The sequence below is a fragment of the Caenorhabditis remanei genome, chromosome III (genome assembly GCF_010183535.1).
Source record: "Caenorhabditis remanei strain PX506 chromosome III, whole genome shotgun sequence".
NCBI classification, from domain to species: domain Eukaryota; kingdom Metazoa; phylum Nematoda; class Chromadorea; order Rhabditida; family Rhabditidae; genus Caenorhabditis; species Caenorhabditis remanei.
In genome coordinates this window covers 6,319,160-6,334,733 of record NC_071330.1, presented here as the reverse complement: position 1 = coordinate 6,334,733, position 15,574 = coordinate 6,319,160, and the positions used below count along the sequence as shown (strand labels likewise).

The window sequence follows — 15,574 nt, the reverse complement described above, 5'->3', positions numbered from 1 at the left end:
CTCAAATTGGCGGCCGTTTTGCGCCAAAATATCGATCTCGGGTTTGATCTGCAGGTCTACGGGTATACGGTAGGAAATTCTCCTCTGGCTTGCTGCCAAGTTGTGTACCACGTGCTGCACTCTCTTACTTTTTCGTAGTCTCTCGTCGCTAATTCTTTGTTTGCGGCCGATTTTCAGTTTTTTTCCACGAAAAAAAGCATTGAAAGGTATAATTAATATTGAAACTTTTGAGAATGTTGGTATTATTTTATATTGATTTCTATCATTGTATAAAATTAAATATAATATTTTTATCACATCTTCTCAATTAAAACATGTTCGATGATTTGAAAATGTAATTCTTTCACTGAAGGAAAAAATAATTTCAGGCTACAATCATTCAATTCAAAGATGAGCAATTCAAATCGTCAAAGTCTCAACCGAAAAGTTGCTGTCATGGGATACCCGCATGTCGGTAAGTTTCAAAAAAAAAATTGAATCCAGAACAGTTTGAAATCTCCCACTATGATTGAATCGCCAAATTCATATTTTCAGGCAAATCAGCAATAGTTCTCCGATTCACACAGAATGTGTTCCCTGAAAGATACGAATCAACTATTGAAGACCAACATACGAAGCATATGACAGCTTTTCAACGAGACTATAATCTTCGCGTGACTGGTAACTTGATTAGTTTTTTTAAATTAATATAATTGTTTTATTTTTCAGACACGGCAGGGCAACAGGAATATACAGTTTTTCCAAGAAGTTGCTCTCTCGATATCAACGGTTTTATACTTGTATATGCGATCGACGACAGAAAATCGTGAGTCATATCCGTCCAATTATTCGCTAGAATAGTATTTTTCAGTTTTGAAATGTGCACCAATATTTACGAAAAGATTGTCAGAACGTATGGAGATACAAGGTGAATTTTCCATAGTTGCTGATTGCTTTATTAAACAAATCCGCTTTCAGTATTCCTATTGTCATCGTTGGAAACAAATCTGATTTGAATACCCAACGAGTTGTACAGCAAGTAGAAGGACAGAAACTGGCTGAAGAATGGGATGCGAAATTTGTTGAAATCACCGCGAAAGAATCGGTAAGATTTTGTATAGAACATTTAAAAAGAGAGCAAGAAGAGATAGTAAGAAAATTACCTATAATGCTGTGAAAAGTTTAATGAAAGAGCGTCCAAAGTAAATTGTATAATCGAAAAAAAGTCAAAAGTAATTGATTACAAAATTTTTTTGAATTCAAGAACATCACTTAGAAGCTTCCAAAAATATTGACGCTTGTCTTGCAGCGATTAAAACAAAAAAGTTTTTTGCCAAATTTACTTTCAATTACACAACACTTTTGTTATGTACATCAAAGCGTCAACAGTGTTTCCTTTTGAGGTTACAAATCTAAAAACAATGTAGATGATAAAAAACAGTTTATTTTAAATCATATTATAATCTGTGGTAGGAATGACTCTTCAAACAAAGAAAATATGCTAACAATGCTCATCGAGTTTGTTGAAATCCAGAGCAGCATCATAAATATTTAGAACCCACAAAAATAAAGCTGGGATGTTGAAAAGTAATGATTCATCACAAACAAAGTAGTTCCCTTGTTACAATACATAGAACGGTGACACCGTTTTTACGCCCATATCCATGCATTCCTTCCATACACTTTTCAGCCTAGCAAAGTTATACATATTTCGCAATCTAATTTTTTACATGTCCAATAGCGGACGACATAAAAAAGACAACGAGACGCAGCGTCTTTTGTCGACGTGTCCCTTTCTCCCTACAGGTTTCACCGAACACAGGCTTTATCTTATTTATTATTGCAGAATCGAGTGAGTGAGGTGTTTGAGTTGCTTCTTCGTGAGATAGAAATCTCGCGCGGAAATCTTTCGCCCACCGTCAATCGAAACGGTAACGGTCAGAAGAGTCCTCCTACCAAAGACAATGACAAGTGTAGCATAAGCTAAGGAATACGGATTCCCACTTTTCAAATTGTATATTTTTCTAATAACCTTGTTTATTCTTCCTTCTACTTTTTCACGCTGGTGCCTTTTCCTTGCCGTTGAATTATCATTGTTTTTGCCTCTGTTTCTTTGCAATCTCTTCTATCCCAAATCCGCTTAGATGCGATACACGATTAAAAATCGATCAGGAAGACGTGGCTTTTTCCTTTCAATACGAAATGTACATATGAGGAATAGTTTTTCCAGTTTTAATGTGAAATTTTAATATAGAAAAAGGCTTGTGACTAGTCTATACTAACTGTATTTGAATAAGCCTCCTACCTGATATCTATTATTTTGGTGTTCGCACATGTTCATATCCATTTTGCTCAATAATACGCCACTTGCACATGTTCATCCCTCGAAACTGCCCCTCATTTCAAAGTGCCTTTTTCCGGTTTCCCAAAGTGATTCATGTAAAATGGCTCGGTGTTAATCAATTTTATCCCTACTCTCTTCTAGGTAGATTTATTATACAACATGGTTCATTTTTGTCAAATCTCAAACCCCGCCCTCATGAACATACATCCCCGGTTTGTTTTCTCTTTTCACTCTGTTTTTGTTTCTTTTATTTTCACTGTCTTTTCAAACTATCTATAATTTCACATGTTTTCTTATCCACCGTTGTAATTACAGTCATTCTGCTTTTAGCAGTTAGAAATTGTAATAATAAAATCATCTATTTTTCTTCTCTGTCTTCTCCTCACACCTGGTCGCAGTCCACTTTCTCGTATATTCGACGTCGCTTCGGTTTCTTTGACGACCACACGCCTTCTTTGTCTATTTCAGATGATGACTGGCTCATCAGCTTCTCCACCCGAGCCTTCCGCACCGCCCGTTGATTCGCCGTTTTCTGCGCCTCCACATGGTTCGTTTTTATTTTCTTTCCACACGCGTCGAAAGTATTTCCGTTTTTCTCATTTATTGATTTTCATCGATATAAAGATAGCATTGCATTCTGAAAAGTAAACAATGAACCGATATTTTCGTTTTGAAGAAGCAAATACGCCAACATCTGATTCCACCGAAACAATGAGCAGAATACCAACAGGGATAAAACTTCCAGATGCAGTTGCCAAGTGAGTATGCCACGTGGCAAAATAACAACCACCTGTTTTTTCCATTTAAAAAAATAATAATTTCTCATGTTTATGTGGAATACACGTGTTATCTCTGCCTTTCGCAGTGTTTACTTTTGACTACCGGTAGGATAAAAACTCGTCGTTTCAATATTTGTTTAGCACATCCCATCCCCTCTTACCTCTAAAACTTCGCCTGCTTTCACCACCGGAAACGCGAGTTTTTTTTGACATACTTTCTGTTATTTTACTTCTATCTTATTATCCTATTACTTTCAATGGGTCTTCTGACTAAAAAGAATAGTGTGAAGCTTTATCGAAGAAACCGAACTCCAATATCTGCGCCGTTACCAGTTACAAATTGTCCACTCGAGAAGTGTCTTCGGTTCGAGAAAATAATCACTGGGTAGAGTTAAATGTGTTAATTTTTCCATTATTTCAGCATTGACACCGCTCAAGTCGCTGCTAAAGTTGAGTCGTTCAAGAAATGGACTATTGGAACTTTCAAAAACTCGAAGCAACAACTTCTAGAGCATATGGGAAAGATTGACAAGACTGTTGATCCCGAGTTTGAAGCTCAGTGTGAAGTTTTGAAGGACATTCACAGACGGTATGGACTTGTCGTTGCTGCAGCCAAGAATTTCAGTCAAGTGCTTACTCAAATGGCGGAAGCTGAGAAGAAGCTATCTGAATCATTCTATCAACTGTCACTCAAAGAAGAACAAATCAAAGCACAATGTACAACAACTTCTGAAACAATGAGAGGAGTTGGAGAGCAAGCTTCATCTCTTGATGCATGTTTGAGATACTTTATCTCTTCGATGGAAACGGTTTACAGTCAAACTATCACTGATACATTGCACACAATCTATAACACTGAATCTGTAAGTCTTGACTTTTAAATCACTTTGAATTACAAATGTTCTACATTTCAGGCTCGTATTGAGTATGACGTTGATCGTAATGATATCACAGCTGCTTCAAATCCACCACAAGGGCAACAACCAAAAAGTCTTCCAGCTGGAGCCACTGAGAAGTGTGATGAGAAAAAAGCGAAATATGAAAAGTTGAAAAGTGATGCGAGAATCAAAATGAGACTGCTCGAAGAGAACCGTATCTCTGTAGTGGCAGCTCAACTCGAAAAACTTCAATCTGCTCTCGCTGCGTACTACTCTGGAAATGCTAAACTACTCGAATCGTCTGTTCGCGAGCTGAGCATACTTCAAACTCCTCAACCTTCTTTCATTCCGGCAATGTAATCTGAATTAATCACATTTTAATCTTCACATTCCCCTACTTGCCTTCTTTAGGTCACTTTTCACACTTTTTTCTGCCGGGTTTGTAACAAACCGCTACCAGGTGTTCTGTGTATATTTGATGAATTAAAGGATGTTCTTTTTATTTTTACTAGAGTTTTCATTCTAAATTTTTTTGTTTATTGGTGATGTGCTTTCTTTATAATAAAAAATATGGGATATTTGTGAACTATAGCGATGAATGACTTTCCTCACGATTACCCGCAAGGGAATAATTGTGTTCTCTTCCATTCCCTTCAGCAACATTTGCATGTCCCGTTTCCACTTCCGACCCTCATACCCCACAACAACTACCAACCGAACCCAACCACCATCAACACAACCATTGTAGGAAGCCATAAAGCGTGTGTGACATGTCAATTATCTCTGCGTCTCTATCTACCGTAATTAGTCTCGAAGTCTCCTCCCAGAATATAGACTATTAAATTCGAAGAAGGAGACAGGGAGGCCAGTGAAGAGGGAACCATGAACAGGCATCATGGGAATCACGTGATTTTGGGGAGAGGCGGAGTTGACGGGTGCGTGTGCGCAGATGTGCATATTGTTCATCCGAAAGAAGGAGATGGAGAGAGAGGGTTTCCAATTCACATCACTTCAAAGAGAGAGTGAAGGGAGTCACTTGATTTGGTTATTCATTAAAAGATGTTGTGGTGGATATCTTCATTCTTGCTTCCTCGATTTCTGACAAATGTAGTTTTGTACTAAATAGTTTCTGGACATTTTATTGCAATTCGTGAATCAGAATTCATTGAGAAACCTGCAACTGGGAACTATTTTTTGAGCTTCTGTTTCACCATTCAACTGTTTATTTTTCTGAAGAATTGTAACTCGAAATACTCGAATAAGAAAATTTCGAGAAGTGAAACAAACACCTTGTACTCTACTAAAAATCTAGTTTTTTCAACTCTCGAATGTTCCGAATTCGCTTCAAAAAACCTTTATACTTCAAACTTCTCTGACAGATTTTTTATTAGATTCCACACCATCGAGAATTTAACTTTTCGAAAAACTGAAAACTAATGTCAAAAAATTTGGATGTTGAATTTAGATACCAAAGATTCTATCCTTCTTAGAATCACTTCATTGAAGAAGATCCTTTTGGAAACTTTATTAAAGACACACTGGCATATTGTTGTTGAGAGATTACTGTATTCCGGTATACCAGAATGCTATCAGTATGAACAACAATTGCCTCGTTTTTAAAAAGAATCCCTCTTCCTTTTGAATCTGAAAATGTTCCCTTCGTTCTCATCTAACTTAATTTCATAAATGCCCCCACCCCAAACCATACGAATATTTACAATCCACAGTACATACACCTACTCCAGAGGATCACATGACTTCGTTTTTTTTTTCGAAGAAAAAGATCACGTTGCAACTGAATCATCCACGCACCAACAGTCAACATAATAACGATGGATTCTAGGGAAAATACTTTTTTCCGGTTTACTTTTCATCTGTATAATTTATCCCATATAAAAGTATACAATGAGCTCTCACTCTCTCATCAGATTTCTTCTTCTTCAATGTTTACTGAACTTCATGACTTCTTGTTCCTTCTTCCTCCACCCTTTTATACATCCATTTAAATATAAACATAATAAACATAATGTTCATATTTGTCATCCCTCCGATTCATGTCTCTGCGTCTCTCCATTCTCTATACTCTCTCTTGCTCATCTCTATCCATCCCATTACGGTGTCCTCCGAGAAACAGGTGTCTAGAATTTCACAAAGTGGAACTGGTCGAAGAAATATATGAAATTTCTTTATGTTTTCCATGTTTATTTATGCTAATTTTCTTGTAAAGTGGCCAATTGTGATAAGTGATTATTTGACAACCTCTTCATCCGTTTTCCCGCTTTTCCTCCCACTCAGACTTATCCGTTTTTCTACTAGTGTTCTCACTTCATTCCCGTTAATCAATTCTCTAGCTAAAAATGTCCGGTCGATACGGTATTTTTCATCCGAAAACTCTTGAAATATCTTGAATTCAGAAGTTCAAAACCGATACAGTGCCTACATTGAAGCCCGTCGAAACTATTTGGAACAATCCGAAAGTGAAGAGGATATTGAGGTTCGGACGATTCTGAGAAGACCACAGACTACTTATTTGAAAAGATCTGGTAGGTTTTTTTAAAGTGTATGAGAAGGGGAAAACTTGGGGATACTGTAGTGAAATATGGGGTCTCAGAAAAACAAAGAAGAGCTTTACATTTAGGAATTACATATAAACCTAAATAGTTTCTTTGGAGATGTGACAGTACTGGGTTTGAAAGTTTCTGAAATGCAATTATTGTGTTCATTAGTGTTTTCTCTTGAAAATTGAAAACTTATGAAGGCGTCTCTGATTGTTCTGGTTACCTCATAATGTCAACGTTTTTAGAGTATGTACAGTACCGTTCAATAGGTTATCAACTTTGGTTATTTTCAGTTGAAAATTACCAACTTTGACAGTATATTTCGGTGTCACCTGATTGTCCGACAAATTTCATTTTGTATGGGTTGGACAGAGCAATAATAGCAAATCATTTATGTAGTTGAACATTTTTGTGGGGACATTACCAAAAAAGATACAGGTCATCAAAGTAATTTCTCCCTGCCGACGAAAGTTGTCAACTACAAAAATGGAGCTCTAAACTTTTGACAGGTACTGTAGATCAAACCCTTCACCTAAACTTGTAGTGGAAGGTAATATTTTCACTGATGTTATTTATTTATTTATTTATTTATTTTAATTCGATATGAAGGGCAAGGAGCCACTGATACAACCGAAGTGGATTACAATACGATAAAGAATTATTTGATGGGCCTATTCTGGAGGACGCAAAATTAGGAAGGTAAAAAACTATTTTTCCTTTTGGAAGTAGTAAGAAAAGAAAAATAGTTTTGCCCTTTTTTTGCTACCTCGTGAATAGGTCAAAAGCGAGAGAGGGAGGGGGAGACAAGTAGAAACATTAATAGTTGAGGGGAGAAAGAGTTAGGTACTTAGACAAATCAACATGTTTCAAGTTAGTTTTAAAAGAAAGGGAGGAGGATTTAACCGGGAAAGAAGAAACGGGTAGAGAATTCCAACAGTTTAAAGTACGGTTGGTCAAGAACTGGGAGCTGGATTTGTTACTATTTTTGATATTACAACGCAAATAAAATGGGTGTCTTCTTAGAGATTTAACAGACGGAATAATTGTAAATAAGGCATTTGCACAATAGATCTCTCTGCTGATAATTGATTTATATATGAATACTAAATCGAAAACTAATCTTCTGAGCTCCAGAGAGTCCAGTCCACATATATCCAGAGCATTGAAATAGGATTTATATTCTATTCCAAACTTTTTGAAAATTCGATGAACAAATGACTTCTGAATAGATTCAATCTTCCGAATGTGAAGTTTGAGATAAGGCGAGAATATGGTACATCCATACTCCAGGATAGGTCGAATATATATAGTATAACATCTAATAAACACTTCCATAGTCGAATTCTTGAGAATATTGAAAAGCATATTCACTCTGAATTGAGATCTCCTTAGAATTATATTGACATGATGTGTAAATGAAAGGTCGTCCGAAAAGAATATTCCCAGATCTCGAATATGCCTGACAAAAGGGAGTTTCAAACCCGAAATATGGAAATCCGGGGAAGATTTGCTTTTAAGGTTGCGTGTCGAGAGTCTGAACGCAATAACTTCACATTTGTTTGGTGCGACTGTCATTTGCCACTGGGAGCACCAATCGGATATAATAGCTAAATCATTCTGCAATAAATTGGCATGCGGAGAGAAGAGTTTTAGATCATCCGCGAACATTAATATATTGGATTCCACGTTGTCACTAATACAGTGCGCGTCATAAAGATAGCCCCCCTTGCGATTATGTAGGATCTGGCTCAGCCGTAAGTTTTTATGAAAAATGGGTAACAGCATTCGATTCCTCGGGCGAAATAACCCCTGGGCGCAAAGTTTCATGAATCTCCTACAAAAACTACGGGTACACCATCGGAAACTTGAAAAATAGGCCGCGTCATAAAGATAGCCCCCCTTGAGAATTTTCAATTTCTCTATGCTTTTTTACCGTTTTTTTACTAAGAAACTTTCTCAATCAATAAAATTCGCAGTTTTATCAGCGTTACCTTATTTTCTCCATACTTTTACAGCAAAAATTCTACTTTGAAGAGCCAGTTTATGTTAAAAAGTCCAAAAATCGGGATTTTTGAGGAAAACGATCGTAATTCGCATTTCAAATAGAGGGAGCAATATTTTTGCACGGTATTTTACTTTTTTCGGTACTTGTCTAATAATTTCATCATACTTTTGGCTGAAAAAAGCGGCTCTGAATGCTCAGAGGCCATCCCAATGTGAAGGAAATTCACTTAGGAGGATGGTTTTGAGCTTCTTCAAGATGAACAACGTCTGAGAATCTGTTTTTGAAGTGGAATCTTTTTGAGAATAATTTAAATAAACTTTTGTTATGTCACTAAGACATTTCTAAGAGACCTTACCAGGTTACAGATAAGTACTAGCAGTAGAAATCATGGTCAAGTTATTTTCACAAAGGAATATTGTGTTCTCGAATCAATAGTAAGTTTAAAAGATTTAAAATTATTCGAAATGAGTGAAAAACCTTGAAACAAAAACAATGATTGTAGTTTCTTTTCAAAAAGTTGTCTACTCATCGTTAAACTCACGATATCCAGTGTTTTACTAGTGAACAAAGATTTAGGACACTGGATCATGATTTGAAGGACTAGTACTTGTTACTAATTGGTCGAAGTAGTTCAGCTATGTCTTGGTAATAACATGAGACTTGATTCTACTATTTCTTTCAAAAACTATACCATAAAAACAGATTCTCAGACGTTGTTCATCTTGAAGAAGCTCAAAACCATCTTCCAAAGTGAATTTCCTTCACATTGGGATGGCCTCTGAGCATTCAGAGCCGCTTTTTTCAGCCAAAAGTATGATGAAATTATTAGACAAGTACCGAAAAAAGTAAAATACCGTGCAAAAATATTGCTCCCTCTATTTGAAATGCGAATTACGATAGTTTTCCTCAAAAACCCCGATTTTTGGACTTTTTAGCATAACCTGGCTCTTCAAAGTAGAATTTTTGCTGTAAAAGTGTGGAAAAAAATAAGATAACGCTGATAAAAATGCGAATTTTATCGATTGAAAACGTTTTTTAGTGAAAAAACGGAAAAAAATCATGGAGAAATTAAAAATTCTCAAGGGGGGCTATCTTTATGACGCGGCCTATTTTTCAAGTTTTCGATGGTGTACCCGTAGTTTTTGTAGGAGATTCATGAAACTTTGCGCCCAGGGGTTATTTCGCCCGAGGAATCGAATGCTGTTACCCATTTTTCATAAAAACCTACGGCTGAGCCAGATCTGACATAATCGCAAGGGGGGCTATCTTTATGACGCGCACTGTATCGTTGATGTATAGGAGGAAGAGAAGAGGACCAAGGACAGAGCCTTGTGGTACTCCACTAATTACATCCATAGGTTTCGAATAACTTCCATTTAGAGAAATTACCTGAATACGATTAGTCAGAAACGTAGATAACCAACGAAGAAGGTTTCCTTGAACACCATATCCTTCGAGTTTGGTCAATAATTTGTTGTGCGGTACTTTGTCAAACGCATTGCTTATTTTCGTAAGATTTCTGACTCTCAAAAATCATGAAAGTACAAGTTTCCATACCAAAATTTTATACTGAAAACACAATTCCATACTTTCGAAACTTTTCCGTTATCTCCCTCTTACCTTAATTTCAAACCTTCCATCATCCCATTTCCTCCCATTTACTTTATAATTACCATTTCCCACGATTCTCTAATTCCCTTCAATTCATGTTGTTTCCTTTATTACAATTTCCATTCACCGCCACTTCTGTCAGGTGCGCGAATTGTGTGTGTAAAGCAGGCAGAAGGGGGTCCTTCCCGTGGGGGTTCCTCTCGGATTTCTTGTTCAGCTGTCAATTGGAGGTTCATTCGTTCATCTTCTTCTTCTTCCCGGAAATATCAGAAACAATTCATCTCTCGTCTAAATATTTACATTATCTTCTTAACCCATCCGGCAACATTCTTGAGCTCTTCCCCCCGTCTTTTTTCGCATAATCATAATCGGGCAAACAGATTATTTTACCTTTTACATTATTAACAAATGTTTCGTGTCTTCTTCCGGCATTTCCAACTCTTTTCTGTTTCCTAATCTAACGCATGATTTTATTTCAGCATGGTTTCCAATTTGACATCTGTTTTTCGTAGTAGAAATCAGCAAGACAAGAAGTCAAAGAAGGCAGCAATTGGTGAGTGAATAGGGAAAGAAGCATGTAAAAAATCTAAAATTTAAACTAGATATTTTTAAACATGGCATTTGTCAAAAACTTTAAAAATGCTGACTTAGATAACCAGAAACTACAGTATCCATCATTGGGTTTTTCTTTTTTCCCAACTTTGGCTTTGTTCAACTTTTTCAAGAATTATGGACTGTTTGTAAAAATCAAATCGAGAAATAAAATCTTCTCCAAAAACTCAAACCTTCCGCGTGAATTAGGTTGAGCACGTTCTGGAGCTTGGAGGCTATTATTTGCCGAACAGATAAACGACCATCACGAATACATTGCAAAAGACTCAATAAAACGTTCGAAGATATAATTATATGTACTTCTCTAAGTCCTTCTTATTTGTTTTCTTCACAATCAGAATTATATTTTTCCTGTTAATCTAGTTGGTTGCAATATGCACAGAGTAAATGTGATTTTCGATACTTCTACTCGAATTTAGTAGCCTTGATCTTCAATAATTCTAAAATATTTCACAGTCTCTAGTATCTTCTGAACCTTCATCTAAATTTATTTTGCTTTCTAGACATCTTCGAAAAACACAAATAATAAATTCACTGGAACCTTGGAATATTGAAAATTGTTTTTGAAAGTAGTGAAAGAAATAAGTTATTGATATTATTCATTTTCTTATAATCCGCTCAACAGAAGGCAACAAAAATCCCTGAGTGTTGATAACCATCGCCTAGCTTCATCAATCTAGGTCCCACAGCAGCTCATCCATCCATCCAGAAGGCATTTCTCTTCTATCTACGTCATCATCTAACACGTTCTGAGCTTCTCTTCTCACTCTCCCCACTTCTAATACTATTTCCTCATTCTCGGCTTATTCTGGCATCGTGCCAATTCTCTTTTCTTCTTCTTTCTTCTTCTTCCTTCTGCTCTTCGGTTTCATATTCTTCTCTCATTTTTTCTTCTGTTTTACCTTTTCTTTTGTTGTTTCAAAAAATATAACTTCGTTCAAAGAAATTGAATAGAAAACCTGCGAAATTGTGTGTGCGGTTGTTTGACAATTGCCAATGCGCGGTGTCTCTCTCAATTGTAAATAGAAAAAAAAGAAAAAAGAAGAAAAGATGAAGAACTCATGTGAGATGTTTCAGTTTCGACGAGCAGTGAAGAGCAACCACAACCAACTCCAGCCATGGTTCTCATCCCGACTGTCACCATTCAGGTTGGTCAAAACTTTTGTTTTTGTTACTTTTCAAAGTTATCCCCATTTCAAACTTTCATTATTTTTCAGGAAGTCACGAAAGAGGTAACCGTCACTGCTGCAGCTGTAGAACCTGAACCAGTACCATCCAGTTCTGTCGTCATCCAAGAAGTAGAAATTCTGACTCCAAATGAAGATGAAGTCAAGCCAGATGATCCAGAACAACAGCCAGCTGGATGCACAATGTGTAAGAAAGTCGAAAACTTCGTGAAGCCTTATTATGAAACTGTGAAAGCAAAATACCAACAAGTGGTTGATCGACTTCTGGATCCATCTCTTCATGCAACTATCCGCTCGGAATTCTTGTAAGAACTCTTGGAAAAAACAAATGTTCATCGAGAAAACGTTTCAGACAATATGCACCTGCTTTCCTCCTTGCCTTTGCCATCTTTTTGTTTGCAATCACTTTCATTTCTTTCGTGAAATTGTTGAGCCATGGGGTTCACAATGAACCATCTTTCTTCTGCAGGTAATCTATAGTCTAAAATATTTCGCCAACATTTGAAAATTCAGATATTTCTCCGGACCATTCCACCCTATTTTCAATGCAATCTGCGAACCGGAACCATTCGTTTTTTCGGAGGAATTGCCAAGAGTTATGAGCGGACTGATTGATGAAATCTTCTTGAGTATGTAGATTTTGTCTCAATCTTTCTCAAAATGTCTCAAAATGATCCTCTTTTTCAGATCTCGCTGAGTTTTTCCGCACCATTTCGAGAGGTTTCTCAGTTTTTGGAACACTTTTCACAGCAATTTGGCATGGATTGTCCGAGAATGTTAGTGATTGTGTGTATCAAAAATAAAATAAATGTGTATCAAAATAAAATAAAACTATTTTAGATCTTCTTCGGATTCCACGAGCTTGGAGAGAACGTCGGTGAAAACATTGGCCATCTTATCCACTTCATCGTTCAATTCTTCCATCAAATAGTCCATTTATTCTTCTCTTCTATCGCAACCGTAGCCGGCGCCATCGCTGGTGTTTTCACTTCCATTCATGATTATCTAGATCCTCATCACGCTGATCCTAATGTTTGGTAATAGTTTTCAAATGTACATTTTAGTTAACTTTTATTATTTTTTCCTTCGTCTAGCCTTCATACACTAAATCATAATTTCCAAGTCGTCTGTATGTAGTTATTTTTCCGCGTTTCCTGAAGTTCAATTATCCCTGCATGCCACCTTCACAGCTCCTAACATGTGTATTCCTCCCCATTAATCTTTCAGTTTCTGATTCTTCAGGGATTTTCTTAAATCATCAAACATTGATTCTCACTTGACTACAGACCGAACTCGTATAAATTGTATATATCTTATTGAAATTTTGAAAAATAAACATTGAATATTCAAACCTTTCTAGTTACTATTTACTTTTAAAAATTCTCGATGCACAGAAAAAATGAAAAGTTTTTTTTGGAGTTGCCGCGCATTTTTCGTTTCCCACTTTAAAGGCGCACAGAATTTCCCACGCACCGATATCTCACCACGACACTTGGCAGACGGCCAAGTAATTTCTCTGCCTCGTACTCTCTCAACCGTCGGCGATCGATTCGCGAGCGACTGCTGCCCCTCTGTCGCAACTCGCCACTTTTCTGCGACACAAAATTTATTGATTTGTGGTCGCTTCAAAAGAAAAGTCAACGACGTTGTACCACATCTTCTGAAGCCATTGCCCGACGCCTTTCATCGAAATTCAAATCCTGGACGACAATATTTGGCAATTTCTACTTGACTATTCCTCACGCGTACCTGCCCCACCATCCTTTTTGTTTCGTTTTGCCTTTTTGAGTAAAAATGGTGCGCGTGTGCAGAGTAGTCCCTAAAGAGTGAGGATTTCATTTATTTTTTTATTGTTCGCAGTTTTTTTTTGGAGAACCGCTTCGGCTGTATGTCGGTTCTTTTGGACTCCACGAACGCTGTTTGGATTTGATATTTTTGAATTTTCGATAACATTTGTGGTCATTGCATTGATTCTCCGTTTCACTACCGCCTTCATTCCTTCGTATCGTCTTAAATACCAAAACTAGAAACATGCGTGTTTGTAGGCGGTTGAGAGTGCAGTTTGAATGCAAAATTTCAAAAAAACCACTGCAGTCGCTGCCCTACACGATTTCAGTTAGATCTATTAAAACTTGTATTTTTTCCATGTGTTTCATCTTCATTTTCATGCTGCTCTTTTCAGCTGGCACAAGTTTCAACCACTCGGAGATGTCATTCCACGCACTCGATTCATTGTATTCAAAACACCTATCAACAGTCAGTTATCAACAAAGATCTTCAAAGATCAGAGATTTACTACAAATGATCTTTTCAGACAGGTGAGGATTTCTTTTTCTAGGTTGTTCTTGTAATGAGCATTCATTATTTCAGCTATCTGAACGAGGACAGCATCTCGGATTGGTGGTTGATTTAACGGACACTGACAGATACTATGACAAAGAAGATATCACTGGATTATGTATTCAATACGAGAAGGTCAATTGCCCTGGAAGAGGGTATGTCTCAATTTCTCATATTTAAAAGCTAAAACAATCTTTCCAGATTCATCGAAAGAGACGATTGTGTTGAATCTTTCAATCAAGCCATACAGGAATACATCGACAAGTGTGAGGACCCAGATGCGTTGATTGGTGTACATTGTACAAATGGAATTAATCGATGTGGCTACTTGATCTGTCGTTTCCTAATCGAAAGACTTGGGTGGAGTTCTCATGAGGCAATCGATGCATTTGAGCAAGCCAGAGGATACTCCATTGAAAAAGGATCATACGTGATGGCTTTGCATAAGGCTGCTAAAGATTCAAGAACAAAGCAGCGAGCTGATTCTGATTCGGACTCTTCTGAAAGGAGGAAAAAGAAGAAGAACAAGAGGAAGCATCAAGAAGAAGAAAACAACAGTGCGATAAATGAGGTCCATATGATTAATGCCATTCTAGGCGAACTCGGACAGCAAAGTGCTAGCGTCTCCGGAACAGGATACCAACATTCTCCAACCGGACCTCAAACTGCTGAACCTTCCCAACCGCAACAACATTGGGGATTCGCTATTAAGGTTTGTTCAGCAGCATCATGGTTTGACGTTACAATCTTTTCTTTCAGCGATCAAAGTATGCACAGCTCAATCAACCGGTAACTAATAGTACTCCACCGGATAATTCCGCAACGGACGGTACGCCATTAGACGAGGAAGAGTACGAAGAAGAAGAGTATGAAGAAAACGAGGAAGAAGCTGAGCCAGAGCCTGGGAAGGGTCAGTCCGCTTCGTCAAAGCGTCGTGCTCGAAGAAATCGAATGCAAAATTGCATGAAAGTGATGGCACGAGGAAGGTTCCACGAAATCCAAGCAATGCGTGAAGAGATCGCCCTGACTCATGGAAACGCTCGCGATCTGTAACCAATGATCAAATTTCAACATTTTTTTAGACTTTGTAATTCATTTTGCTCAATAATTTTTGTCTCCACAATGTTCTCCTCCCGTTCAACTTTTTTGATCTTCAATGTATTCACCTCAATTATCTTTAACCATGCGATTAAGACTACCTTACGCATGATGTTTTTTTTTGACAAAAATAATATTCAATTTTTATGAACTTTGTGATAATTCCATCTGGTTTTGTTCTTG

The 15,574-nt window shown here is 37.2% G+C and overlaps 3 protein-coding genes across 3 annotated transcripts; all 3 read left to right on the top strand.

The window, feature by feature from the left end:
- Positions 1 to 390: 390 nt before the first annotated feature.
- Positions 391 to 4,340, top strand: GCK72_009427 (uncharacterized protein; the record flags this gene model as incomplete). The annotated part of the gene is made up of 9 exons (XM_053727378.1): positions 391 to 454; positions 535 to 660; positions 709 to 805; positions 851 to 907; positions 958 to 1,084; positions 2,792 to 2,870; positions 3,000 to 3,081; positions 3,524 to 3,965; positions 4,017 to 4,340. The coding sequence occupies 9 exons, from the start codon at positions 391 to 393 to the stop codon at positions 4,338 to 4,340; spliced, it is 1,398 nt and encodes a 465-aa protein (XP_053586955.1).
- A 6,294-nt stretch (positions 4,341 to 10,634) lies between these two features.
- Positions 10,635 to 12,994, top strand: GCK72_009426 (uncharacterized protein; the record flags this gene model as incomplete). Its single annotated transcript, XM_053727377.1, has 7 exons — positions 10,635 to 10,707; positions 11,844 to 11,914; positions 11,984 to 12,258; positions 12,306 to 12,422; positions 12,467 to 12,582; positions 12,641 to 12,729; positions 12,794 to 12,994. 7 exons carry the CDS (start codon positions 10,635 to 10,637, stop codon positions 12,992 to 12,994), a joined length of 942 nt encoding a protein of 313 aa, XP_053586954.1.
- Positions 12,995 to 13,747: 753 nt separating this feature from the next.
- GCK72_009425 (uncharacterized protein) lies at positions 13,748 to 15,346 on the top strand (the record flags this gene model as incomplete). The annotated part of the gene is made up of 5 exons (XM_003112830.2): positions 13,748 to 13,779; positions 14,136 to 14,271; positions 14,324 to 14,448; positions 14,495 to 15,005; positions 15,053 to 15,346. 5 exons carry the CDS (start codon positions 13,748 to 13,750, stop codon positions 15,344 to 15,346), a joined length of 1,098 nt encoding a protein of 365 aa, XP_003112878.2.
- Positions 15,347 to 15,574: the final 228 nt, after the last annotated feature.